The 27,378-nt window shown below is 48.4% G+C and overlaps 1 protein-coding gene across 1 annotated transcript in view; it reads right to left on the minus strand.

The window, feature by feature from the left end:
* Window positions 1-27,378, minus strand: part of rp1l1b (rp1 like 1b) — a 47,428-nt gene that overhangs the window by 1,589 nt on the left and 18,461 nt on the right. Inside the window, exons 3-5 of the mRNA XM_052523347.1 lie at window positions 16,502-16,685; window positions 11,277-16,213; window positions 1-11,220 (exon numbers count right to left, since the gene is read on the minus strand). The exon at window positions 1-11,220 is cut by the window's left edge and continues 1,589 nt beyond it. Coding sequence (XP_052379307.1) covers window positions 4,228-11,220; window positions 11,277-16,213; window positions 16,502-16,685 — 12,114 coding nt within the window. The 3' untranslated portion in view covers window positions 1-4,227. The remainder of the gene's footprint in view (window positions 11,221-11,276; window positions 16,214-16,501; window positions 16,686-27,378) is intronic.

Below are 27,378 nucleotides of genomic sequence, written 5' to 3' on the forward strand. Positions count from 1 at the left end.
ATTTTTACAAATTATCTTTGAAAAACAGGGTCCTGAAAAAGGGACGTTTAATGTTTTTGCTGAGTTTAGTTTATATAAAATAAATAATATAAACAAGTTTCGATATTCTTCCAGAAAAATATAGATTTTCTGTTCTGTGAAAATAACAGAGAATTCGACTAATTTCACTTTGCATATTTCAAGTATTTAAAAGATTCCTTTTTTTGTGGCATAACGTTCTTGTACCATGTGACGTGTACAATCACAGTAGTAGTTCTGAAATAAAGTGCTTTGATCATTATTTAATCAAGTGATGGATCATTATCAACAATTCTATCATCCCTTTCAAACCAAGACATTTTTCTGCCAACTTTACCATACGGGCAACTTTTTTTCCCCCAGCTTTTCCATAAAGGTCATTGCCGATATCGAAGCCAAAAATGTGTATTTGCTCCTAATGACCTGGTAATGATTCCTTTTAAATTCTGCCTACGGCTTCGTATGAAATGTAGCCTTAATGCTGAGGTGGTATTGGCACGCACTACGCTCTAAAATGTTTCATAGTTGCAAGGCAGTGAACGTTAACCATCCTAACCTTTGCAAGGCATGTCATTTCAACCATCTCTTCACATAGCCCACCACTAAGCATGCACTGTTTTCTTAACCACAACGGGATGGATTCATAAAATAATTACTGTGGGGATAAATCTCACTAAATGACCAAAATAATGGCATGAAGTAGGCTAAATCAATAGAAAGGTGTGTATCAAATTGTTGCTTACTAAAATCTCCCCAAAGTCATCCAATCCTTATAATACATTTAAAGCAATAGCCTACTTGCGTCAAGCTGCGTGTGGTTAACTGGATACAATGCATTCGGAAAGTATTCAAACCCCTTGACTAGTTCCACATATTGTTACGTTACAGCCTTATTCTAAAATTGATTAAATATTTTTTCCCCTCATCAATCTACACACAATACCCCATAATGACAAAGCAAAAACAGGTTTTTAGATTTTTTTGGCAAATGTATTAAAAATTATAAGTATTCAGACCCTTTACTCAGTGCTTTGTTGAAGCACCTTTGGCAGCGATTACAGCATCGAGTCTTCTTGGGTACATCTGCTACAAGCTTAGCACATCTGTATTTGGGGCGTCTCTCCCATTCTTCTCTGCAGATCCTCTCAAACTCTGTAAGGATGGACGGGGAGCGTCGCTGCACAGCTATTTTCAGGTCTCTCCGGAAATTTTTGATCGGGTTCAAGCCTGGGCTCTGGCTGGGCAACTCAAGAACATTCACAGACTTGTCCCGAAGCCACTCCTGCATTGTCTTGGCTGTGTGCTTAGGGTCGTTGTCCTGTTGGAAGGTGAACCTTCTCCCTAATCTGAGGTCCTGCGCGCTCGAGAGCAGGTTTTCATCAAGGATCTCTCTGTACTTTGCTCCTATTTCCCTCAATCCAAACTATTCTCCCAATTCCTGCCGCTGAAAAACATCCCCACAGCATGATGCTGCCGCCACCATGCTTCACCGTAGGGATGGTGCCAGGTTTCCTCCAAATGTGATGTTTGGCATTCAGGCCAAAGAGTTCAATCTTGGTTTCATCAGACCAGAGAATCTTGTTTCGCATGGTCTGGGAGTATTTTAGGTGCCTTTTGGCAAACACTAAGTGGGCTGTCATGTGCCTTTTACTGAGGAGTAGCTCCCGTCTGGCCACTCTACCATAAAAGCTTGATTGGTGGAGTGCTGCAGAGATGATTGTTCTTCTGGAAGGTTCTCCTATCCCCACAGAGGAACTCTGGAGTTCTGTCAGAGTGACCATTGGGTTCTTGGTCACCTCCCTGGACAAGGCCCCTTCTCCCCCGATTGCTCTGTTTGGCCGGGCGGCCAGCTCTAGGTGGGTCCTAACTTCTTCCATTTAAGAATGAGGGAGGCCACTGTGTTCTTGGGGACGTTCAATGCTGCAGAATGATGCAGTCCACTGTGTTCTTGGGGACGTTCAATGTTGCAGACATTGTTTCGGTACCCTGCCCCAGATCTGTGCCTCGACACAATCCTCTTTCTGAGTTCTACGGACAATTCCATCGACCTCATGGCTTGTTTTTGCTCTGACATGCACTGTCAACTGTGGGACCTAATATAGACAGGTGTCTTGCCTTCTCAAAACATGTCCAATCAATTGAATTTACCGCAGGTGGACTCCAATCAACTTGTGGGAACATCTCAAGGATGATCAATGGAAACCGGATGCACATGAGCTCAATTTCGAGTCTCATAGCAAAGAACCTGAATAATTATTTAAATAAGAGTTTTTTAATTTGTAATAAATGTACAACCATTTCTAAAAACCTGTTTTCGCTTTGTCATTATGGGGTATTGTGTGTTGATTGATGAGGATATTTTTTAAATCAATTTTCGAATAAGGCTGTAATGTAACAAAATGTGGAAAAAAGTCAGAGGAGTCAGAATACATGTATCTAGTAACTCACATTCGAATGCACTTTAATTCCAGCACCGTTTTCATTGGGACAGTACCAACTGCTTTGAGACATGCGTTGGGACTCGTCTTGATAAATCAATCAATGTCAGAGTTGTGTTTTCACTGAATCTCTGTTTGGATATTGGTTAGGCTATTGGTTAGGCTATTGGTTAGGCTACAATCAGGCTGGAGAAATATTAGCTAAATTGAGGTGAGTGATGCTCATGATCCTCTAGTCTAGTTGACTGATTTATTAGGACATTTAGTCTAGTTGGCTGATTTATTAGGACATTTAGTTTAGTTGGGTGATTTATCAGAACATTTAGTCTAGTTGGCTGATTTATCAGAACATTTAGTCTAGTTGACTGATTTATCAGAACATTTAGTCTAGTTGGCTGATTTATCAGAACATTTAGTCTAGTTGGGTGATTTATCAGAGCATTTAGTCTAGTTGGCTGATTTATCAGAACATTTAGTCTAGTTGGCTGATTTATCAGAACATTTAGTCTAGTTGGCTGATTTATCAGAACATTTAGTCTAGTTGGCTGATTTATCAGAACATTTAGTCTAGTTGGCTGATTTATCAGAACATTTAGTCTAGTTGGGTGATTTATCAGAACATTTAGTCTAGTTGGGTGATTTATCAGAACATTTAGTCTAGTTGGGTGATTTATCAGAACATTTAGTCGAGTTGGCTGATTTATCAGAACATTTAGTCTAGTTGGGTGATTTATCAGAACATTTAGTCTAGTTGGGTGATTTATCAGAACATTTAGTCTAGTTGGGTGATTTATCAGAACATTTAGTCTAGTTGGCTGATTTATCAGAACATTTAGTCTAGTTGGGTGATTTATCAGAACATTTAGTCTAGTTGTAGTTTATCAAGTGGATTATTTTTTTTACTCCTCACTCCAGGCCCCTAGTAGCCTTACACCCAAACAAAAGCCTGTTAATTCACTGACTTGTATCGATCAATGTGATCTGGTTGATTCTCTGGCTGGGCAAATAAGTGGAAATATAGCTCATCTATCCCTGATCTACATTTAGCATCTAATAATGTCGCCTGAATCAAAAGTAGACCTGTTACCTTGCTCGATTGCCTAAAGCCTATACGCTTTTAGAGTTGTGAAATATGAACATGAGACTCACATTGCTTTTGAAAATAGGTATGCTATTATTTTCTATTGGTATCATGATGCAGATACTCTCAAGGTAAGCCCCTATGCCCCCTAACAACGTGGAGTGAGGGTAGGAAAGAGGCGTGGAACAAAAAGGCTTGGGCTCTGCTTCAAAATGTCACTTATTTTACCCACGACTCAAGTTGTGTGGGGGTAAATATTATTATTATTTTATTCTGTTATATTCCATTACATTCTTACCATAAAATGTGTGTGTGTTGACTGTGATCAGGTACGTGTGTCTTTAAATAACAAAATAATGAACTATTGATTTAATTCATTTGGAGGTAATTCAACTAAAAAAATGCTATTCTATTCTTTTTTTTTTTTTTAAATGTTATTAATCGTATGATATTTCTTAGTACCTACCTGAACGAATGGATTTCTTTTTGATGGTTGTATATTCAATGGATTTAATAAAAATAACCACCCACGTCTGCACACCACTACTACCACTCATCACCGGCATTGCACACAGGAAGTATAAAAGGCATATGCAGGCAAGAATGTGGTAAAAATGGGGGGTATTTAAACATTGACCAATTTTCTTTTCACAAGCAAAATACCGTAAATTAAGTTTGAATAGGGAAGTTTTAGAACTCAAGATCGTCTTGATCAATATCACTCTCTTTGGCCTTGCTTGACTTGACAGATCTTGCCGGAGACTTCTTTGGAGTCTTCTTCTTTGGGGAGACGATTTGTCGCTCGAGAACCTCGCTGGCTGACTCTGTGACTTCTGACACTCTGCTCTCGTTCTCGTTTTCCATTTGGTACATCTGCCTTCTCTTCACAGAGAGACGGTGGCCCGAGCCTATCTCCGACCCTGTCTGTGAACTCTTCTCGCTGTTGGTCTCTCTCTCTGCCTCTTCATCCAGGATTTCGTCCAGCGAGCCTGGTTGGGATTCCATGGAAGATTTGGTTGGCTGGCTATGTAGGCTCGTCTCAGATGTCCCAGAAGGTCCATTGCCATCACCGTCGTCTTCAGACTGTCCTTTGCTTGTGACATCATCCACCTCATCGGCTGGCTCTTCCTCAGGAGCAGCATAGTTTTCAGCTGTATCCTCATCTTCCTCCTGTTCCTCCTCAGCTTCTGTCTGATCCTCCTCAACTTCCACTTCAGCTTCCTCCTCCCCTTTCTCCTTCAGCTCCTCAACTGGAGTCTCTTCAACTGGGGTATCCTCAACGTCCTGCTCCTCTTCAGCTTCCTCCTCCACCTCCGCCTCCTCCTCAACGTCCTGCTCCTCTTCAGCTTCCTCCTCCACCTCCGCCTCCTCCTCAACGTCCTGCTCCTCTTCAGCTTCCTCTTCCACCTCCTCAGCTTCTGCCTGCTCCTCCTCAGCTTCTTCTTCCACCTCCGCCTCCTCCTCAGCTTCTGCCTGCTCCTCCTCAGCTTCTTCGTGGTCCTCCTCCCCTTCCTCCACTTCCTCCTCAACAGTAGTCTCCTCAACCTGAAGCTCAGCCTCTGCTTCTGCTTTGTCCTCTTGGGCCTCTGACTCCTCATTGTTTCGTTCAGTCTCTGAATCCTCATCGTCGGAGTACGCACCGTCTTCAGAGTATTCCGCTCTGGCAAAGGCATCGAATGAGGTCACTGGAGTTTCCTCCACGTTGTCTTTCCTGATAGCTGTCTCCTCGATGTTTGACTCAACTTCTGGCTCTATTTTCATTTCTTTTTCAGCTTCCTCTTTTTCTACATCCTCCTCAGCTTCAGCTTCAGCTCCATTTCCTGCTCCTTCATCTTCAGCTGCCTCTGCTTCGGCAGTCTCGTCTTCGTCTGCTGTTACAGGTTCTGCCGACTCTTCTCCTGCGTTTTCAGTCTCATCTTCTCCTGTTTCATCTCTGGCTGTCTGCTCTTCTCCCTCAGCTGTCTCAGCTTCAGCACTCTCTTCCTCTCCTGCTGATTCGTCGTCAGCTGTCTCTTCCCCTGCAGTTTCAGCTTGTGCTGTTTCTTCTCCTGCAGTTTCAGCTAGTGCCGACTCATCACCGGTTATTTCAACTTCAGCTTCCTCCTCTCCTGTAGTTTCATCTTGAGCTGTCTCTTCTTCTTCTGCTGCTTCTTCTGTTTCTTCGTCAGCTGTGTCTACTTCAGCAGTGTCTTCTTCTCCTGCTGTTTCGTCATCAGCTGCTGTCTCTGCTTCAGAAGTTTCTTCTTCTCCTGCTTCCTCTTCTACTGTCTCAGCTTCTGCTGTTTCTGCTTTAGCTTCCTCCTCCTCTTCTACTGCTTCATCTTCTGGAGTTTCTGCGTCAACAGTTTCTTCATCTTCAGCAATATCAGCTTCCTCTTCTTCATCTTTAGCTGTCTCTTCTACTGCTGCCTCAGCTTCATCAGCCATTTCATCATCCTGTTCATCATCCTCCTGTTCTTGTGATTCATCCGCCTCCTTCTTAGCCCCGTTGATAACGTTTCCAACAAGAGTTTCCGGTGCTTTTGCTTCATCCATACCTCCAGTCTCATCTTCATCCATACCTCCAGTCTCATCTTCATCCATACCTCCAGTCTCATCTGTAACATCAACTTCTTCTTGTATCTGTGGAGGATTGTCCTTTTTCAACTGGAGAATTGACTTTAAATCAAATGCATGTATAATACTAGTTTTCACTACTGTGGCTTTATCCGTAGTTTCAGTGTCATCGGTTGCATCAACTGCTTGTGTCTTTTGAGTAGGGTTCTTTTTCAACTGGAGGATTGACTTTAGATCAAAAGCCATCATGACTGGAGCAATATGCAAAACTTCTGCAGGAAGCAGTGGTCCTAATTCCAGTTTCTTTTTTATACATGTTTCACAAGGGCAATATTCATCATCACTCCGTTGGTCGCTGAAAGAAGTGCTGGTTGCATCGTCGCTCTTCTCCTCTCGGTAATCAATAGACTGGTTGAGCTTCAGTCTTCTTCTCCTCGTCTCAGTTTGCGCACCTGATTCTCGTGACAATTCTTCTTTGGGTGGCCTTGGTCTTCCACCTCGACCGTGGATCTTCCTTAGTTCTCTGTCAATGCTTAATTGTATCCTCCTATGCACATCGTCTTTCAGTTCGGCTATCATGGCATCGAGATGTTCGCTGTCGTCCAAATTCCAGCGGACCTTGAACTCTGCCATGGCATCCACATAATGTGTCATGAACTGCTTCTCTAGTTTGTTCAGTAACTTCAAGACCCAGACAGGATCAGGATCTAGGGAAACTTTTTTGGCTAGTTGTGCCCTTTGGACAGATGGAGGAGAGCCAGAGGTTGTGTCCTCTCGAGGGTCTGAGCTCTTGTTGGAAGACGGGGGTGTTTCTGGTAATTCTCTCACACTTTCATTTCTAATGGTGTCATCAGACGCTGGGACGTCTTCGTCTTTTTGTTTCTCTTTCTCCACTGCTGTTCTTCCTTCTCCTTCTCCTTCCTCTGTGGTCCATTGGACCTGACTGGCTACGTACAGGCTGGCTGGATCAGACATAGGGATTGAGGACTCTGGGCTTTCCTGTTCGTCTGCATTTTTGTCAACTTCTTGTACCCTCAGCAATGCTTCCCCCTCTGCGTTCGGTGCCTGAGCCAAACCACCTGAGCCCGTTGAGCCACTGCTGACATCCACCCCAGAGGAGGACCTTGCTTTGGTGTCACCGTCCACAGAGTGTTGATCACAGCCATTCTGCTGTTGCTTTCCACCTTCTGCTGGGTCACACAACCAGAGGGACTGGAGGATGTTCATTAGCTCTCTGTACCTTGTGTCCTTGGCATTTGCATCGTCGTTGGGATCAAAGTCTATCAACTGTAGCTTTGCGAGGCAATCCAGGAGACCTCTGGCTGAGGTGCTCAGTTTACGTCCGTACACTGGGGAAAATTCAGGTAAACTGTGACACCGGTCAAGCTTGGGACTCAACAGTACTTTCATCACCTGCACTGAGGAGTGAAAGCTCTTTGATACGTCCTCCTGGGGAGCGGTGCCCTCTGGTGGGATCTCAGGTGGGGTCTCTGCTGGCTCCTGACCATCAGCCACATGGTTGGCTGCTGTCTCCTTAGGCTCTTCCTCTTCTTTTTGAGTTTCACACACGGAGGTGACGTCGTTCTCCTCCGTCCCATTCGTTTTTTCCTTTGGTGCCAGCTCCGGTGAATGGCCTCTGTCACTGAATTCGTCCCCAATATCGTACATCGTACTATCAGATGGTATTTTCTTAAGCCACTCATTCACCACCTCTGTTGGAGAGGCGTTTGGTAGATTGGAGGGAACCAGCTCAGAGACATCTCCTTCCAGCCGCTGTAGGGAGGAACTGCGAGAGGAAACCCCTTTCCTGTGTTTGCACTTGCCGCTCTTGTCACTTCTGTTGTCACTGACATTCCTGTCTATCGCTTCTGAGAGACCATCACATAAGATGTTAGAGCTCTCCTTCCGAGGATCAGCTGTGTGTAACTTGTTACTGTCACTCGAAAAACCAAGTAGAATAACTGGTTGTTTAATTTTTCTAGGGGTTGGAGGGCAGTGTGGTAGAGTCGGAGTGAGATGAACCTCTGACGCAATAGAGTTAGGTCTGGGAGTGTCTACATGATCTCTAATGGCAGTCTTTGATCTGTTTGTCTTGGTTGAAATATCACTCCCTTTGTCGCTTTTGGCGTCATCCTTATTGTTTTTGTCTTTTTGTCCTTTCACTTGCAGGTGGGACGACACATTGGACATCTTGCTTTTAGATCTCTCAGTCACTTCAGCAGTTATGCTATCTTTGGGTCTGGAGTTACATGTGTCTGATGTGTGGATCCTGTCTGATGCATGGGTTCTGTCTGATCCGTGGGACTTGGCAGATGCGTGGGTTCCGGCTGATCTTGGAGACTCAGCCGACACAGCACTTGTTGCTTTTTCCACATGTTCCTCTAACTGCTCTGCAGCCTTTTCTTCGGCAGCAACTTCAGAAACTTTGGACTTCCTTGATCTTACAGATACATGTGACTTAGCTGATAGAGTGCTGGATGCTCGCTCCTCTGTTCCATGGTCAGGTTTCTTAGATCTTTCTGAGATATTTGATTTCGTAGACATGGCGCTCGGTGCTCTTTCATTCGTTTTCTCTTTTGAGGCTGCTGTTTCCTCAGCAGAAGCTTCAGAAAATGTGGACTTCCCAGATTTTGCAGAGACATTGGACTTAGCAGATATAGCTCTAGCTGTTCTCTCGGTTTGATCCTTTTTTTCAGCAGGGACTTCAGACACTGTTGACTTCCTGGATCTTGCAGAGATATTAGCGCTCGGTGCACTCACTTCAGTTTCTTCTACTTCTTCTGTATTTTCCTCAGCTGGAAATTCAGAAGCTTTAGATTTTATAGATCTAGCTGCAGCATTTGACATGGCTGACATCGTACTAGCTGCTCGCTCCTCCTCTGCAGCAGGATCATCTGAAAAGTCGTATTTCTTGTGCCTTGCTGACATATTGTACTTAGCAGACATAGCACTGGGTGCTCTCTCGGGTTCTTGAAGACAAAATTCAGAATCCTTGGACTTCTTTGATCTTGCAGGAACATTAGACTTAGTTGACTTGGCAGACATAGCGCTCGGTGCTCTTTCCTCAGCTTCTACTTTTTCTTTAGCGGTTTCCTCAGCAGGAACTTCTGAAGCCTCTACTTCCACTTCAAGAGGAGCTCCAGAAGCTTTTGATTTTGTCGATCTTGCTGAAACATTGGACTTAGCTGACATAGAACTAGCTGCTCTCTCCTCCTCTGCAGCAGGATCATCTGAAAAGTCGTATTTCTTGTGTCTTGCTGACATATTGTACTTAGCAGACATAGCACTGGATGCTCTCTCAGGTTCTTGAAGACAAAATTCAGAATCCTTGGACGTCTTTGATCTTGCAGGAACATTAGACTTAGCTGACATAGCAGACATAGCACTGGGTGCTCTCTCTTCAATTTCTTCCAATTCCTCAACTCCATTTTCCTCAGGAGGAACTTCCGAAGCTTTAGACTTTGCCGATCTTGCAGAAACACTGGATTGTTGGTATCTTGATGAAACGTTGGACTTAGCAGACATAGCACTGGGAGCTCGTTCCTCTGTTTCGTCCTCTGGTTCAGCAGATTCCCCTACATCCTCTTCTGCATTTTCTTCAGCAGGAATTTCTGAAGCTTTAGATTTATTGGATCTTGCAGAGACATTGGACTTAGCTGACATAGCGCTCGGTGCTCTCTCTTCAGTTTCCCCTACTTCACATTCGATGGTTTCTTCAGAAGGAACTTCTGAAGCCTCCACTTCCACTTCAGGAGGAACTTCCGGAGCTTTAGACTTTGCCGATCTTGCAGAAACATTGGATTTTTGGGATCTTGATGAAACATTGGACTTAGCAGACATAGCACTGGGAGCTCTCTCCTTAGCGACCTCCACTTCCTCTTCTGCGTTATCATCAGCTGAAGCTAGAGTTTCATTCTCAGGTTCAGCAGGAGCTTCAGACTTAGCAGACATGGCACTAGGTGCTCTCTCAGTTTCTTCTACTTCTTCTGCATTTTCCTCAGCTGGAAATCCAGAAGCTTTAGATTTTATAGATCTAGCTGAAGAATTTGACATGGCTGACATCGTACTAGCTGCTCGCTCCTCCTCTGCAGCAGGATCATCTGAAAAGTCGTATTTCTTGTGCCTTGCTGACATATTGTACTTAGCAGACATAGCACTGGATGTTCTCTCAGGTTCTTGAAGACAAAATTCAGAATGCTTGGACTTCTTTGATCTTGCAGGAACATTAGACTTAGCTGACCTAGCAGACATGGCACTGGGTGCTCTTTCTTCAGTTGGATCCTCTCCTTCAGCAGGAACTTCAGAAACTCTGGATTTCTTGGATCTTGCTGAAACATTAGACTTAGTTGACTTGACAGACATAGCGCTCGGTGCTCTATCCTCAGCTTCTACTTTTTCTTTAGCGGTTTCCTCAGCAGGAACTTCTGAAGCCTCTACTTCCACTTCAAGAGGAACTCCAGAAGCTTTTGATTTTGTCGATCTTGCTGAAACATTGGACTTAGCTGACATAGAACTAGCTGCTCTCTCCTCCTCTGCAGCAGGATCATCTGAAAAGTCGTATTTCTTGTGTCTTGCTGACATATTGTACTTAGCAGACATAGCACTGGATGCTCTCTCGGGTTCTTGAAGACAAAATTCAGAATCCTTGGACGTCTTTGATCTTGCAGGAACATTAGACTTAGCTGACGTAGCAGACATGGCACTGGGTGCTCTCTCTTCAATTTCTTCCAATTCCTCAACTCCATTTTCCTCAGGAGGAACTTCCGAAGCTTTAGACTTTGCCGATCTTGCAGAAACACTGGATTGTTGGTATCTTGATGAAACGTTGGACTTAGCAGACATAGCACTGGGAGCTCGTTCCTCTGTTTCGTCCTCTGGTTCAGCAGATTCCCCTACATCCTCTTCTGCATTTTCTTCAGCAGGAATTTCTGAAGCTTTAGATTTATTGGATCTTGCAGAGACATTGGACTTTGCTGACATAGCGCTCGGTGCTCTCTCTTCAGTTTCCCCTACTTCACATTCGATGGTTTCTTCAGAAGGAACTTCTGAAGCCTCCACTTCCACTTCAGGAGGAACTTCCGGAGCTTTAGACTTTGCCGATCTTGCAGAAACATTGGATTTTGGGATCTTGATGAAACATTGGATTTAGCAGACATAGCACTGGGAGCTCTCTCCTTAGCGACCTCCACTTCCTCTTCTGCGTTATCATCAGCTGAAGCTAGAGTTTCATTCTCAGGTTCAGCAGGAGCTTCAGACTTAGCAGACATGGCACTAGGTGCTCTCTCAGTTTCTTCTACTTCTTCTGCATTTTCCTCAGCTGGAAATCCAGAAGCTTTAGATTTTATAGATCTAGCTGAAGAATTTGACATGGCTGACATCGTACTAGCTGCTCGCTCCTCCTCTGCAGCAGGATCATCTGAAAAGTCGTATTTCTTGTGCCTTGCTGACATATTGTACTTAGCAGACATAGCACTGGATGTTCTCTCAGGTTCTTGAAGACAAAATTCAGAATGCTTGGACTTCTTTGATCTTGCAGGAACATTAGACTTAGCTGACCTAGCAGACATGGCACTGGGTGCTCTTTCTTCAGTTGGATCCTCTCCTTCAGCAGGAACTTCAGAAACTCTGGATTTCTTGGATCTTGCTGAAACATTAGACTTAGTTGACTTGACAGACATAGCGCTCGGTGCTCTATCCTCAGCTTCTACTTTTTCTTTAGCGGTTTCCTCAGCAGGAACTTCTGAAGCCTCTACTTCCACTTCAAGAGGAACTCCAGAAGCTTTTGATTTTGTCGATCTTGCTGAAACATTGGACTTAGCTGACATAGAACTAGCTGCTCTCTCCTCCTCTGCAGCAGGATCATCTGAAAAGTCGTATTTCTTGTGTCTTGCTGACATATTGTACTTAGCAGACATAGCACTGGATGCTCTCTCGGGTTCTTGAAGACAAAATTCAGAATCCTTGGACGTCTTTGATCTTGCAGGAACATTAGACTTAGCTGACGTAGCAGACATGGCACTGGGTGCTCTCTCTTCAATGTCTTCCAATTCCTCAACTCCATTTTCCTCAGGAGGAACTTCCGAAGCTTTAGACTTTGCCGATCTTGCAGAAACACTGGATTGTTGGTATCTTGATGAAACGTTGGACTTAGCAGACATAGCACTGGGAGCTCGTTCCTCTGTTTCGTCCTCTGGTTCAGCAGATTCCCCTACATCCTCTTCTGCATTTTCTTCAGCAGGAATTTCTGAAGCTTTAGATTTATTGGATCTTGCAGAGACATTGGACTTTGCTGACATAGCGCTCGGTGCTCTCTCTTCAGTTTCCCCTACTTCACATTCGATGGTTTCTTCAGAAGGAACTTCTGAAGCCTCCACTTCCACTTCAGGAGGAACTTCCGGAGCTTTAGACTTTGCCGATCTTGCAGAAACATTGGATTTTTGGGATCTTGATGAAACATTGGATTTAGCAGACATAGCACTGGGAGCTCTCTCCTTAGCGACCTCCACTTCCTCTTCTGCGTTATCATCAGCTGAAGCTAGAGTTTCATTCTCAGGTTCAGCAGGAGCTTCAGACTTAGCAGACATGGCACTAGGTGCTCTCTCAGTTTCTTCTAATTCTTCTGCATTTTCCTCAGCTGGAAATCCAGAAGCTTTAGATTTTATAGATCTAGCTGAAGAATTTGACACGGCTGGCATCGTACTAGCTGCTCGCTCCTCCTCTGCAGCAGGATCATCTGAAAAGTCGTATTTCTTGTGCCTTGCTGACATATTGTACTTAGCAGACATAGCACTGGATGTTCTCTCAGGTTCTTGAAGACAAAATTCAGAATGCTTGGACTTCTTTGATCTTGAAGGAACATTAGACTTAGCTGACCTAGCAGACATGGCACTGGGTGCTCTTTCTTCAGTTGGATCCTCTCCTTCAGCGGGAACTTCAGAAACTCTGGATTTCTTGGATCTTGCTGAAACATTAGACTTAGTTGACTTGGCAGACATAGCGCTCGGTGCTCTATCCTCAGCTTCTACTTTTTCTTTAGCGGTTTCCTCAGCAGGAACTTCTGAAGCCTCTACTTCCACTTCAAGAGGAATTCCAGAAGCTTTTGATTTTGTCGATCTTGCTGAAACATTGGACTTAGCTGACATAGAACTAGCTGCTCTCTCCTCCTCTGCAGCAGGATCATCTGAAAAGTCGTATTTCTTGTGTCTTGCTGACATATTGTACTTAGCAGACATAGCACTGGATGCTCTCTCAGGTTCTTGAAGACAAAATTCAGAATCCTTGGACCTCTTTGATCTTGCAGGAGCATTAGACTTAGCTGACTTAGCAGACATGGCACTGGGTGTTCTCTTTTCAATTTCTGTCAATTCCTCATCTTCATTTTCCTCAGGGGGAACTTCCAAAGCTTTGGATTTAGTTGACATAGCACTAGGAGCACGATCCTCTGTTTCCTCTGCTTCTGTGTCTTCTTCCAGTATATTTTCTGCTGTTTGTTCTGTCTCCTCTCCTGCATTTTCTTCAGTTTTTCCTTCAGCAAGAGCTTCTGACATTGCACTAGCTGCTCTCTCGGGTTCTTTCACTTCTGCGTTGTCTTCAGCATTGGAAACATTGAACTCAGCAGACATAGCACTAGATGGTCTCTTGTCAGTTTGATCCTCTTCTCCATCAGAAACATTGTATTTCTTGTATCTCGATGACCGGTTGTACTTCGAAGACATAGCGCTGGATGTTCTCTCAGTGTCTTCTCCAACACAAATTTGAGAAATCTTGGTCTTTGTTGATCTGGTAGACACATTGGACTTAGCAGACATGGCACTCGGTGCTCTCTCCTCAGCTTCTTCTTTCTGTTTTACATCTTCCTCAGGTGGATCATCAGAAACATTGGACTTCTTAGACCTCGCAGAAACATTACACTTAGCTGCTCTCGGTGATCTCTCCTCAGTTTCCCCCACATCATCTACTGCTGTAGACTTTCTTGATCTTGCTGAGGTATTAGATTTAATAGACATAGAGCTGGATGCTCTCTCTTCAGTTTGTTCTGCTTCTGCCTTTTCTTCAGCGGGAACAACTATGGATTTCTTGCATCTTGCTGAAACGGCAGACTTACCAGACAAGGCACTGGCTGCTCTAAATTCTTCTTCTGGACAGAGTTTAGAAACCTTGGACTGCTTTGATTTTGCAGAAACATTAGGCTTAGCAGACTTACCAGAAGTAGCACTGGGTGCTCTCTCTTTAGTATCCCCTGCTTTGTCTCCTGCGTTTTTCTCAGCGGGAACGTCGGCAGCGGGATCATCAGAAATGTCGTATTTCATCAGTAACGTCGTATTTCCTGCCGACATATTGTATTTAGCAGACGTAGCACTAGCTGCTCTCTCCTCCGCTTCATCCAATTCGTCTTCAGCGTTGTCTTCAGTAGGAACAGCAGAAACTTTGGACTTCCCTGAGGCATTCGAGTTAACTGACAAAGCACTTGAAGTTGTTTTTGCGTCTTCTTCTGGTGTAACGTTTACTTCAGCTGCCACTTCTGACATTTTGGACTGACATCTTGTTGAGACATTTGATTGAACTGACACGGCGCTTGAGGATCTTTTATCTGTTTGATGTTGCTGTACTTCTACATCTTCTACAGCTGAAACATTGGACTTCCTTGACTTTGCTGAAGCATTGGATTTGACTGACATGGCACTTGATGACCACTCTCCCTTCTCCTCCTGAACTCCTGAATCCCCAATTTTGGACCTCTTGGATCTGGTAGAGACATTTGATTTGACAGACAGTGAGCTCATTGCCCTCTCCTCTGGTTTGGCGTGTTTGGTTTCTGTGATCCCTGAAGGGATCCCTTCTTGACCCGTTTCCTTTTCAACTGCAGTCTTAGCATTTCCGTCATCGGCGTCCGTAGAATCTCCAGCTACATCAGATGCTTCACATTTACAGTTGTTTAATTTTTGGTCATCTTGTCCATTTGCTGGTGCCCGAGACATAGCCCTAACTGACTTAGAGTGTACAGAAGATACCTTACTACTAGGAGGCCTGGGAGATAAATGTTGCATTGGTGTTGCTGCTGTGTTCAAAACAACACTTCTGGTGGGCTCCTCCTCTTCCTCCTCTTCGGCATTACTATTCTGGGAACACGAACACGCTCTCGAAGCACTTGGTGGAAGGTCGTCGTCCTCATCATCCTGGTCTTCCCTGAGCGATGCCAGGATCTGAGAGGAAAGACTAACAGCAGACACAGGCCGCTCATCTTCCTCCGCATTAGTGAATTTGACGCTAACCTCGCTCTGAGACTCCTTAGAAGGAGCAGAGGAAGAACTATCAGCCATAGCCTCGTCGTTATCCGATGCCCGGGGGTTATTATCAATGCTCTCGCTCTTGCCAAGGATCTCGCTCTTATCCTGGGTGGAAGCCCTACTCTTACACATGCCGGACGTCGTAGTCAAGCTCATCTCACTCCTGCTGCAGCCGCGGCTGATGGTGCAGTACTCCACAGTGGTGTCGCCCCCTTCCTCCACAGTCTGTTGGAAGCAAGCAGCCTTCTCCACCATGTACTCGGTGATCTCCTCACTAGACATGGTCTCCACCGAACCTTTTTTATGGACAATGGTGTGTGAGGAGGCACTGGAGCTGGAGGAGGTGACGTGGCGGACAGTCCTCTGCCCCCCCGAAATATGGGTCTTCCTGATCTCATAGTCCTGGCAGTGGCCACAGCAGTGCTGACAGTGAGGGACGTCCAGATGCTTCTGGTGCAGTTTGGTGATGTAGGCATCGTCAGCCTCGCCTGGTGAAAGGAGCTCCGTCTCTGAACAGCTTTCCACACTACCTTGCTGAACAAAGCAGTTGTCATGGTATCCTTGGAGGTATTCGTTTGTCGTTCCTACCGACTTCTTTATTTCTGTGGACCAATGTAGGGTCTCGTCGTTCAGTAGTCGGAAACGCACTTTCATTTCCATTGACAAGCTGCCATCTTTGTTGACTAGCACCCTTTTCTCAATGTCGTCGTCCATCAAGCCTTCATGACCAACATGGGCCGGGGATGTAGAGTTGATTGGTGGGAGTGATTTGTCAGATGATATGGAGTGCCTTGCTGACTGGTTGGATTCAGATCTTGGGTGGATGACGCTGCCTGTATTAGTGAAAAGGAGAATGATCAGTTAGGTTTATAAGAAGATTGACACTGACAATATTTATTTATTTATTTTGATAATTTAAAAAAAAGTTTCAACAAGTTCAATAACTTTCTTTTACAAGGATTATCAGATTTTTTTTGGTTGAAGATTGATGATGATATTGATATCTATGATGGCCATGATACTGACAGTTCCAAACAAAATGTTTTGCGTAACACAGTAGTAGAATTGATCAAAAATGTCTTGTAATGACAGTGTAAGACGATGTTGAGTTATATTTATACCAGTTTTCCCTGATTCCTGTCTTTCACTGGCTGTGTTGGAGAGTCCAAGAGACTTTGGACTCAGTCGTGGAAGTTTGGCATCTGAGTTTTTCCGGAAGTTCTCCAGAAGGACGGTGTGGGAGGGCTCATGGCCCACACAAATCAACACATTGGGGCACTGCAAGAGACTCTGAACACTGTCGATCTGAGGAACACACATAGATAGGTGAGAAGAATGTTTCCGGAAAGATTCCTAGATGAGGAAACGGACAAAGAAGAGAGAGTTAGTCAAAATCAGTTGTGATCTAAACTAAGATTGGTAGGTCTCTCTTGCAAGAAATGTTTTATCTCAATGCGACAAACCCTGAATAATGTTTACATAAAGAGTTGAAGAATTATAAAGTGTTAAAAGGATGCCTTATGATTATTAAGACCAAACAAATGGAATGGATTCAAAGTCGTTATGGATTACAGCCATCAACAACATGAAGATGTTAATGAGTTCAGGAAACATAAACATCTGCCATCTTAACTTTCCCACGCTAACTTTAAGGCTAATCGTTAAAACAGCATCACTTCCTTTAACTCCTGCTCCTGTTCCCACCCAAAGCTCCTCTGATATGATTAGCTTGAGTTAATTAGGCTACCATGAGAGGAAGTCTGATATGGAAAATATGTTTTAGGCATACTGCATACTGATTTGTCTCCGTAAGACTGTAGCCCTTTCCTGGAGTCAGTGACCTCACCGGTGGAACGTTATTCATATTTTTCATAATTTCATCATTCATTTGAGATTATTTATTAAAAACAGACAAAAAATCCGGTGTTTCTATGTCAAACAGGTTTGTTATATTTCAGTCTTCTGTGATGTGTAATATTGGGATGCAAACTCAAAATGGAATAAATGTCAACTCTATATCTGACATGGTACATGTGTCTTCTTCTTCTTCAATAAGCCCATGTGTATGAGGTATATACGTTTGTTTAAGACTACCGATAATCACTCCGTGGTGCATTTTCTCCCTATGTAAACACTTTGAGCATCTGTAAAAGCATAATATCAATTCAAACAATTACTTAACTTAAAGCAGTCAAATATAACGCGACTTTTGAAAAAAAAATAACATTTTTTTCCCCATCTGCCTAAATTGCATCCCAATGATTACAATCAAAAATCAAAAATAAAGATATCTGTTCATTATTTCTTGTCATGCAAACAAGTGGATTTTTTTCACCAGACAGAGCTCCTATTGTCACCGGGCAAAGAGCACCAAGCATGGCTCAGCAGCCCTAGGAGTTTTCTGAGTTTGGGTGAAAGCAGGAAGGAATTACAACAGACAAGGAAGCAGAGGTCTAGGTAGTGTGCAGTTGGCACCAAACCAGGGGGTTGCGGGATGGAGGGATACAGAAAACTGTGTGGAACTACTTGGATTTGTCCAATAGGAATTGGTTATTTGAGTTTTCCGTCTATTTTGCCCGTTTCCAGCCCTAGGAGTTTGCTGAATGGGCGAAAGCAGGAACCAGAGAGAGTTGTGATCACTGTAATGATCTCTGTAATCCATTACAGATAGCATAATGACCTAGTGATTTATCTGCTCGGGTAACAAACTATTCTCCTCATTCTGGTTCGGCTGGAATCTCCATATTATACACTCATTGAACTCAAAATTAAGTAGTTCCAGTTTTAACATCCACAAATCTAACACAGATTAATCAACATGTTTTTTTCCCCCACCTTTCTCTAGTTTGCAGAATAATTTGGTGAATATTTTTTTAACTTTGATTAAATATTAAATGTTGTGAAATGTGCTATCAGAAAATAATGTACCAATGTGATGGTTTAAGTTTGGTCAGGAAACACCAGACATCAAACACCAGACATGAGAAAATACATAACAGATGAAAGCTGAAGTCATACTTGGCTGATGCCAGTTAGAGTCATCAAACTACTTATTTTATACCTTTATTTAACTAGGCAAGTCAGTTAAGAACAAACTCTTATTTTACAATGACCGCCTAGGAACAGCAGGTTAAACTGCCTTGTTCAGGAGCAGAACGACAGATTTTGACCTTGTCAGCTCAGGGGGATTTGAACTTCCAACCTTTCGGTTACTAGTCCAATGTTCTAACCACTAGGCGACACTGCTGCCTCTCCACTCTAACCACTAGGCTACCCTGCAGCCTCTCCACTCTAACCACTAGGCTACCCTGCTGCCTCTCCACTCTAACCACTAGGCTACCCTGCTGCCTCTCCACTCTAACCACTAGGCTACCCTGCTGCCTCTCGACTCTAACCACTAGGCTACCCTGCCGCCCCTCCACTCTAACCACTAGGCTACCCTGCTGCCTCTCCACTCTAACCACTAGGCTACCCTGCTGCCTCTCCACTCTAACCACTAGGCTACCCTGCTGCCTCTCCACTCTAACCACTAGGCTACCCTGCTGCCTCTCCACTCTAACCACTAGGCTACCCTGCTGCCTCTCAACTCTAACCACTAGGCTACCCTGCCGCCCCTCCACTCTAACCACTAGGCTACCCTGCTGCCTCTCCACTCTAACCACTAGGCTACCCTGCTGCCTCTCCACTCTAACCACTAGGCTACCCTGCTGCCTCTCCACTCTAACCACTAGGCTACCCTGCTGCCTCTCCACTCTAACCACTAGGCTACCCTGCTGCCTCTCCACTCTAACCACTAGGCTACCCTGCTGCCTCTCCACTCTAACCACTAGGCTACCCTGCCACCCCTCCACTCTAACCACTAGGCTACCCTGCCACCCCTCCACTCTAACCACTAGGCTACCCTGCTGCCTCTCCACTCTAACCACTAGGCTACCCTGCTGCCTCTCCACTCTAACCACTAGGCTACCCTGCTGCCTCTCCACTCTAACCACTAGGCTACCCTGCTGCCTCTCCACTCTAACCACTAGGCTACCCTGCTGCCTCTCCACTCTAACCACTAGGCTACCCTGCTGCCTCTCCACTCTAACCACTAGGCTACCCTGCCGCCTCTACACTCTAACCACTAGGCTACCCTGCTGCCTCTCCACTCTAACCACTAGGCTACCCTGCTGCCTCTCCACTCTAACCACCAGGCTACCCTGCCACCTCTCCACTCTAACCACTAGGCTACCCTGCCACCCCTCCACTCTAACCACTAGGCTACCCTGCTGCCTCTCCACTCTAACCACTAGGCTACCCTGCTGCCCCTCCACTCTAACCACTAGGCTACCCTGCTGCCTCTCCACTCTAACCACTAGGCTACCCTGCTGCCTCTACACTCTAACCACTAGGCTACCCTGCTGCCTCTCCACTCTAACCACTAGGCTACCCTGCTGCCTCTCCACTCTAACCACTAGGCTACCCTGCTGCCTCTCCACTCTAACCACTAGGCTACCCTGCTGCCTCTCCACTCTAACCACTAGGCTACCCTGCTGCCCCTCCACTCTAACCACTAGGCTACCCTGCTGCCTCTCCACTCTAACCACTAGGCTACCCTGCTGCCTCTCCACTCTAACCACTAGGCTATCCTGCCTCCTCTCCACTCTAACCACTAGGCTACCCTGCCACCCCTCCACTCTAACCACTAGGCTACCCTGCTGCCTCTCCACTCTAACCACTAGGCTACCCTGCCAGCTCTACACTCTAACCACTAGGCTACCCTGCTGCCTCTCCACTCCAACCACTAGGCTACCCTGCTGCCTCTCCACTCTAACCACTAGGCTACCCTGCTGCCCCTCCACTCTAACCACTAGGCTACCCTGATGCCTCTCCACTCTAACCACTAGGCTACCCTGCTGCCTCTCCACTCTAACCACTAGGCTACCCTGATGCCTCTCCACTCTAACCACTAGGCTACCCTGCTGCCTCTCCACTCTAACCACTAGGCTACCCTGCCACCTCTCCACTCTAACCACTAGGCTACCCTGCCACCTCTACACTCTAACCACTAGGCTACCCTGCTGCCTCTCCACTCTAACCACTAGGCTACCCTGCTGCCCCTCCACTCTAACCACTAGGCTACCCTGCTGCCTCTCCACTCTAACCACTAGGCTACCCTGCTGCCTCTCCACTCTAACCACTAGGCTACCCTGCCGCCCCTCCACTCTAACCACTAGGCTACCCTGCTGCCTCTCCACTCTAACCACTAGGCTACCCTGCTGCCCCTCCACTCTAACCACTAGGCTACCCTGCTGCCTCTCCACTCTAACCACTAGGCTACACTGCTGCCTCTCCACTCTAACCACTAGGCTACCCTGCCACCCCTCCACTCCAACCACTAGGCTACCCTGCTGCCTCTCCACTCTAACCACTAGGCTACCCTGCCACCTCTACACTCTAACCACTAGGCTACCCTGCTGCCTCTCCACTCTAACCACTAGGCTACCCTGCTGCCTCTCCACTCCAACCACTAGGCTACCCTGCTGCCTCTCCACTCTAACCACTAGGCTACCCTGCTGCCCCTCCACTCTAACCACTAGGCTACCCTGATGCCTCTCCACTCTAACCACTAGGCTACCCTGCTGCCTCTCCACTCTAACCACTAGGCTACCCTGCTGCCTCTCCACTCCAACCACTAGGCTACCCTGCTGCCTCTCCACTCTAACCACTAGGCTACCATGCCACCTCTCCACTCTAACCACTAGGCTACCCTGCAGCCCCTCCACTCTAACCACTAGGCTACCCTGCCACCTCTCCACTCTAACCACTAGGCTACCCTGCCACCCCTCCACTCTAACCACTAGGCTACCCTGCTGCCTCTCCACTCTAACCACTAGGCTACCCTGCTGCCTCTCCACTCTAACCACTAGGCTACCCTGCTGCCCCTCCACTCTAACCACTAGGCTACCCTGATGCCTCTCCACTCTAACCACTAGGCTACCCTGCTGCCTCTCCACTCTAACCACTAGGCTACCCTGCTGCCTCTCCACTCTAACCACTAGGCTACCATGCCACCTCCTCTAACCACCACCCTGCAGCCCCTCCACTCTAACCACTAGGCTACCCTGCCACCTCTCCACTCTAACCACTAGGCTACCCTGCCACCCCTCCACTCTAACCACTAGGCTACCCTGCTGCCTCTCCACTCTAACCACTAGGCTACCCTGCCAGCTCTACACTCTAACCACTAGGCTACCCTGCTGCCTCTCCACTCCAACCACTAGGCTACCCTGCTGCCTCTCCACTCTAACCACTAGGCTACCCTGCTGCCCCTCCACTCTAACCACTAGGCTACCCTGATGCCTCTCCACTCTAACCACTAGGCTACCCTGCTGCCTCTCCACTCTAACCACTAGGCTACCCTGATGCCTCTCCACTCTAACCACTAGGCTACCCTGCTGCCTCTCCACTCTAACCACTAGGCTACCCTGCCACCTCTCCACTCTAACCACTAGGCTACCCTGCCACCTCTACACTCTAACCACTAGGCTACCCTGCTGCCTCTCCACTCTAACCACTAGGCTACCCTGCTGCCCCTCCACTCTAACCACTAGGCTACCCTGCTGCCTCTCCACTCTAACCACTAGGCTACCCTGCTGCCTCTCCACTCTAACCACTAGGCTACCCTGCCGCCCCTCCACTCTAACCACTAGGCTACCCTGCTGCCTCTCCACTCTAACCACTAGGCTACCCTGCTGCCCCTCCACTCTAACCACTAGGCTACCCTGCTGCCTCTCCACTCTAACCACTAGGCTACACTGCTGCCTCTCCACTCTAACCACTAGGCTACCCTGCTGCCTCTCCACTCTAACCACTAGGCTACCCTGCCACCCCTCCACTCCAACCACTAGGCTACCCTGCTGCCTCTCCACTCTAACCACTAGGCTACCCTGCCACCTCTACACTCTAACCACTAGGCTACCCTGCTGCCTCTCCACTCTAACCACTAGGCTACCCTGCTGCCTCTCACTCCAACCACTAGGCTACCCTGCTGCCTCTCCACTCTAACCACTAGGCTACCCTGCTGCCCCTCCACTCTAACCACTAGGCTACCCTGATGCCTCTCCACTCTAACCACTAGGCTACCCTGCTGCCTCTCCACTCTAACCACTACCCTGGCTCCAACCACTAGGCTACCCTCTGCCTCTCCACTCTAACCACTAGGCTACCCTGCCACCTCTCCACTCTAACCACTAGGCTACCCTGCCACCTCTCCACTCTAACCACTAGGCTACCCTGCCACCCCTCCACTCTAACCACTAGGCTACCCTGCTGCCTCTAGGCTCCCTCTAACCACTAGGCTACCCCTGCCCCTCCACTCCTAACCACTAGGCTACCCTGCTGCCTCTCCACCTAACCACTAGGCTACCCTGCTGCCTCTACACTCCTAACCACTAGGCTGCCCTGCAACCCCTCCACTCCTAACCACTAGGCTACCCTGCTGCCTCTCCACTCTAACCACTAGGCTACCCTGCTGCCTCTCCACTCTAACCACTAGGCTACCCTGCTGCCTCTAACCACTAGGCTACCCTGATGCCTCTCCACTCTAACCACTAGACTACCCCTGCCTCTCCACTCTAACCACTAGGCCTCTCCACTCTAACCACTGCCACCTCTACACTCTAACCACTAGGCTACCCCTGCCTCTCCCTCTCCACTCTCCAACCACTAGGCTACCCTGCTGCCTCTCCACTCTAACCACTAGGCTACCCTGCCCTCCACTCCAACCACTAGGCTGCCTAACCACTAGGCTACCCTGCCGCCTCTCCACTCTAACCACTAGGCTACCCTGCTGCCTCTCCACTCTAACCACTAGGCTACCCTGCTGCCTCTCCACTCTAACCACTAGGCTACCCTGCCACCTCTACACTCTAACCACTAGGCTACCCTGCTGCCTCTCCACTCTAACCACTAGGCTACCCTGCTGCCTCTCCACTCCAACCACTAGGCTACCCTGCTGCCTCTCCACTCTAACCACTAGGCTACCCTGCTGCCCCTCCACTCTAACCACTAGGCTACCCTGATGCCTCTCCACTCTAACCACTAGGCTACCCTGCTGCCTCTCCACTCTAACCACTAGGCTACCCTGCTGCCTCTCCACTCCAACCACTAGGCTACCCTGCTGCCTCTCCACTCTAACCACTAGGCTACCATGCCACCTCTCCACTCTAACCACTAGGCTACCCTGCAGCCCCTCCACTCTAACCACTAGGCTACCCTGCCACCTCTCCACTCTAACCACTAGGCTACCCTGCTGCCTCTCCACTCTAACCACTAGGCTACCCTGCTGCCTCTACACTCTAACCACTAGGCTGCCCTGCTGCCCCTCCACTCTAACCACTAGGCTACCCTGCTGCCTCTCCACTCTAACCACTAGGCTACCCTGCTGCCTCTCCACTCTAACCACTAGGCTACCCTGCTGCCCCTCCACTCTAACCACTAGGCTACCCTGATGCCTCTCCACTCTAACCACTAGACTACCCTGCTGCCTCTCCACTCTAACCACTAGGCTACCCTGCCACCTCTCCACTCTAACCACTAGGCTACCCTGCCACCTCTACACTCTAACCACTAGGCTACCCTGCTGCCTCTCCACTCTAACCACTAGGCTACCCTGCCACCCCTCCACTCCAACCACTAGGCTACCCTGCTGCCTCTCCACTCTAACCACTAGGCTACCCTGCCGCCCTCCACTCCAACCACTAGGCTACCCTGCTGCCTCTCCACTCTAACCACTAGGCTACCCTGCCGCCTCTACACTCTAACCACTAGGCTACCCTGCTGCCTCTCCACTCTAACCACTAGGCTACCCTGCTGCCTCTCCACTCTAACCACTAGGCTACCCTGCGGCCTCTACACTCTAACCACTAGGCTACCCTGCCACCTCTACACTCTAACCACTAGGCTACACTGCTGCCTCTCCACTCTAACCACTAGGCTACCCTGCTGCCTCTCCACTCTAACCACTAGGCTACCCTGCCACCCCTCCACTCCAACCACTAGGCTACCCTGCTGCCTCTCCACTCTAACCACTAGGCTACCCTGCCACCTCTACACTCTAACCACTAGGCTACCCTGCTGCCTCTCCACTCTAACCACTAGGCTACCCTGCTGCCTCTCCACTCCAACCACTAGGCTACCCTGCTGCCTCTCCACTCTAACCACTAGGCTACCCTGCTGCCCCTCCACTCTAACCACTAGGCTACCCTGATGCCTCTCCACTCTAACCACTAGGCTACCCTGCAGCCCCTCCACTCTAACCACTAGGCTACCCTGCCACCTCTCCACTCTAACCACTAGGCTACCCTGCCGCCCCTCCACTCTAACCACTAGGCTACCCTGCTGCCTCTCCACTCTAACCACTAGGCTACCCTGCTGCCTCTACACTCTAACCACTAGGCTACCCTGCTGCCCCTCCACTCTAACCACTAGGCTACCCTGCTGCCTCTCCACTCTAACCACTAGGCTACCCTGCTGCCTCTACACTCTAACCACTAGGCTGCCCTGCTGCCCCTCCACTCTAACCACTAGGCTACCCTGCTGCCTCTCCACTCTAACCACTAGGCTACCCTGCTGCCTCTCCACTCTAACCACTAGGCTACCCTGCTGCCCCTCCACTCTAACCACTAGGCTACCCTGATGCCTCTCCACTCTAACCACTAGACTACCCTGCTGCCTCTCCACTCTAACCACTAGGCTACCCTGCCACCTCTCCACTCTAACCACTAGGCTACCCTGCCACCTCTACACTCTAACCACTAGGCTACCCTGCTGCCTCTCCACTCTAACCACTAGGCTACCCTGCCACCCCTCCACTCCAACCACTAGGCTACCCTGCTGCCTCTCCACTCTAACCACTAGGCTACCCTGCCGCCCTCCACTCCAACCACTAGGCTACCCTGCTGCCTCTCCACTCTAACCACTAGGCTACCCTGCCGCCTCTACACTCTAACCACTAGGCTACCCTGCTGCCTCTCCACTCTAACCACTAGGCTACCCTGCTGCCTCTCCACTCTAACCACTAGGCTACCCTGCGGCCTCTACACTCTAACCACTAGGCTACCCTGCCACCTCTACACTCTAACCACTAGGCTACACTGCTGCCTCTCCACTCTAACCACTAGGCTACCCTGCTGCCTCTCCACTCTAACCACTAGGCTACCCTGCCACCCCTCCACTCCAACCACTAGGCTACCCTGCTGCCTCTCCACTCTAACCACTAGGCTACCCTGCCACCTCTACACTCTAACCACTAGGCTACCCTGCTGCCTCTCCACTCTAACCACTAGGCTACCCTGCTGCCTCTCCACTCCAACCACTAGGCTACCCTGCTGCCTCTCCACTCTAACCACTAGGCTACCCTGCTGCCCCTCCACTCTAACCACTAGGCTACCCTGATGCCTCTCCACTCTAACCACTAGGCTACCCTGCTGCCTCTCCACTCTAACCACTAGGCTACCCTGCTGCCTCTCCACTCCAACCACTAGGCTACCCTGCTGCCTCTCCACTCTAACCACTAGGCTACCATGCCACCTCTCCACTCTAACCACTAGGCTACCCTGCAGCCCCTCCACTCTAGCCACTAGGCTACCCTGCCACCTCTCCACTCTAACCACTAGGCTACCCTGCCGCCCCTCCACTCTAACCACTAGGCTACCCTGCTGCCTCTCCACTCTAACCACTAGGCTACCCTGCTGCCTCTACACTCTAACCACTAGGCTACCCTGCTGCCCCTCCACTCTAACCACTAGGCTACCCTGCTGCCTCTCCACTCTAACCACTAGGCTACCCTGCTGCCTCTACACTCTAACCACTAGGCTGCCCTGCTGCCCCTCCACTCTAACCACTAGGCTACCCTGCTGCCTCTCCACTCTAACCACTAGGCTACCCTGCTGCCTCTCCACTCTAACCACTAGGCTACCCTGCTGCCCCTCCACTCTAACCACTAGGCTACCCTGCTGCCTCTCCACTCTAACCACTAGGCTACCCTGCTGCCTCTCCACTCTAACCACTAGGCTACCCTGCTGCCTCTCCACTCTAACCACTAGGCTACCCTACCGCCCCTCCACTCTAACCACTAGGCTACCCTGCTGCCTCTCCACTCTAACCACTAGGCTACCCTGCCGCCCCTCCACTCTAACCACTAGGCTACCCTGCTGCCTCTCCACTCTAACCACTAGGTTACCCTGCTGCCTCTCCACTCTAACCACTAGGCTACCCTGCTGCCCCTCCACTCTAACCACTAGGCTACCCTGCCGCCCCTCCACTCTAACCACTAGGCTACCCTGCTGCCTCTCCACTCTAACCACTAGGTTACCCTGCTGCCTCTCCACTCTAACCACTAGGCTACCCTGCTGCCTCTCCACTCTAACCACTAGGCTACCCTGCTGCCCCTCCACTCTAACCACTAGGCTACCCTGCTGCCTCTCCACTCTAACCACTAGGCTACCCTGCTGCCTCTACACTCTAACCACTAGGCTACCCTGCTGCCTCTCCACACTAACCACTAGGCTACCCTGCTGCCTCTCCACTCTAACCACTAGGCTACCCTGCCGCCCCTCCACTCTAACCACTAGGCTACCCTGCTGCCTCTCCACTCTAACCACTAGGCTACCCTGCTGCCCCTCCACTCTAACCACTAGGCTACCCTGCTGCCTCTCCACTCTAACCACTAGGCTACCCTGCTGCCTCTCCACTCTAACCACTAGGCTACCCTGCCGCCCCTCCACTCTAACCACTAGGCTACCCTGCTGCCTCTCCACTCTAACCACTAGGCTACCCTGCTGCCTCTCCACTCTAACCACTAGGCTACCCTGCTGCCTCTACACTCTAACCACTAGGCTACCCTGCTGCCCCTCCACTCTAACCACTAGGCTACCCTGCTGCCTCTCCACTCTAACCACTAGGCTACCCTGCTGCCCCTCCACTCTAACCACTAGGCTACCCTGCTGCCTCTCCA

The sequence above is a fragment of the Oncorhynchus keta genome, chromosome 8 (genome assembly GCF_023373465.1).
Source record: "Oncorhynchus keta strain PuntledgeMale-10-30-2019 chromosome 8, Oket_V2, whole genome shotgun sequence".
Taxonomy (NCBI): Eukaryota; Metazoa; Chordata; class Actinopteri; order Salmoniformes; family Salmonidae; genus Oncorhynchus; species Oncorhynchus keta.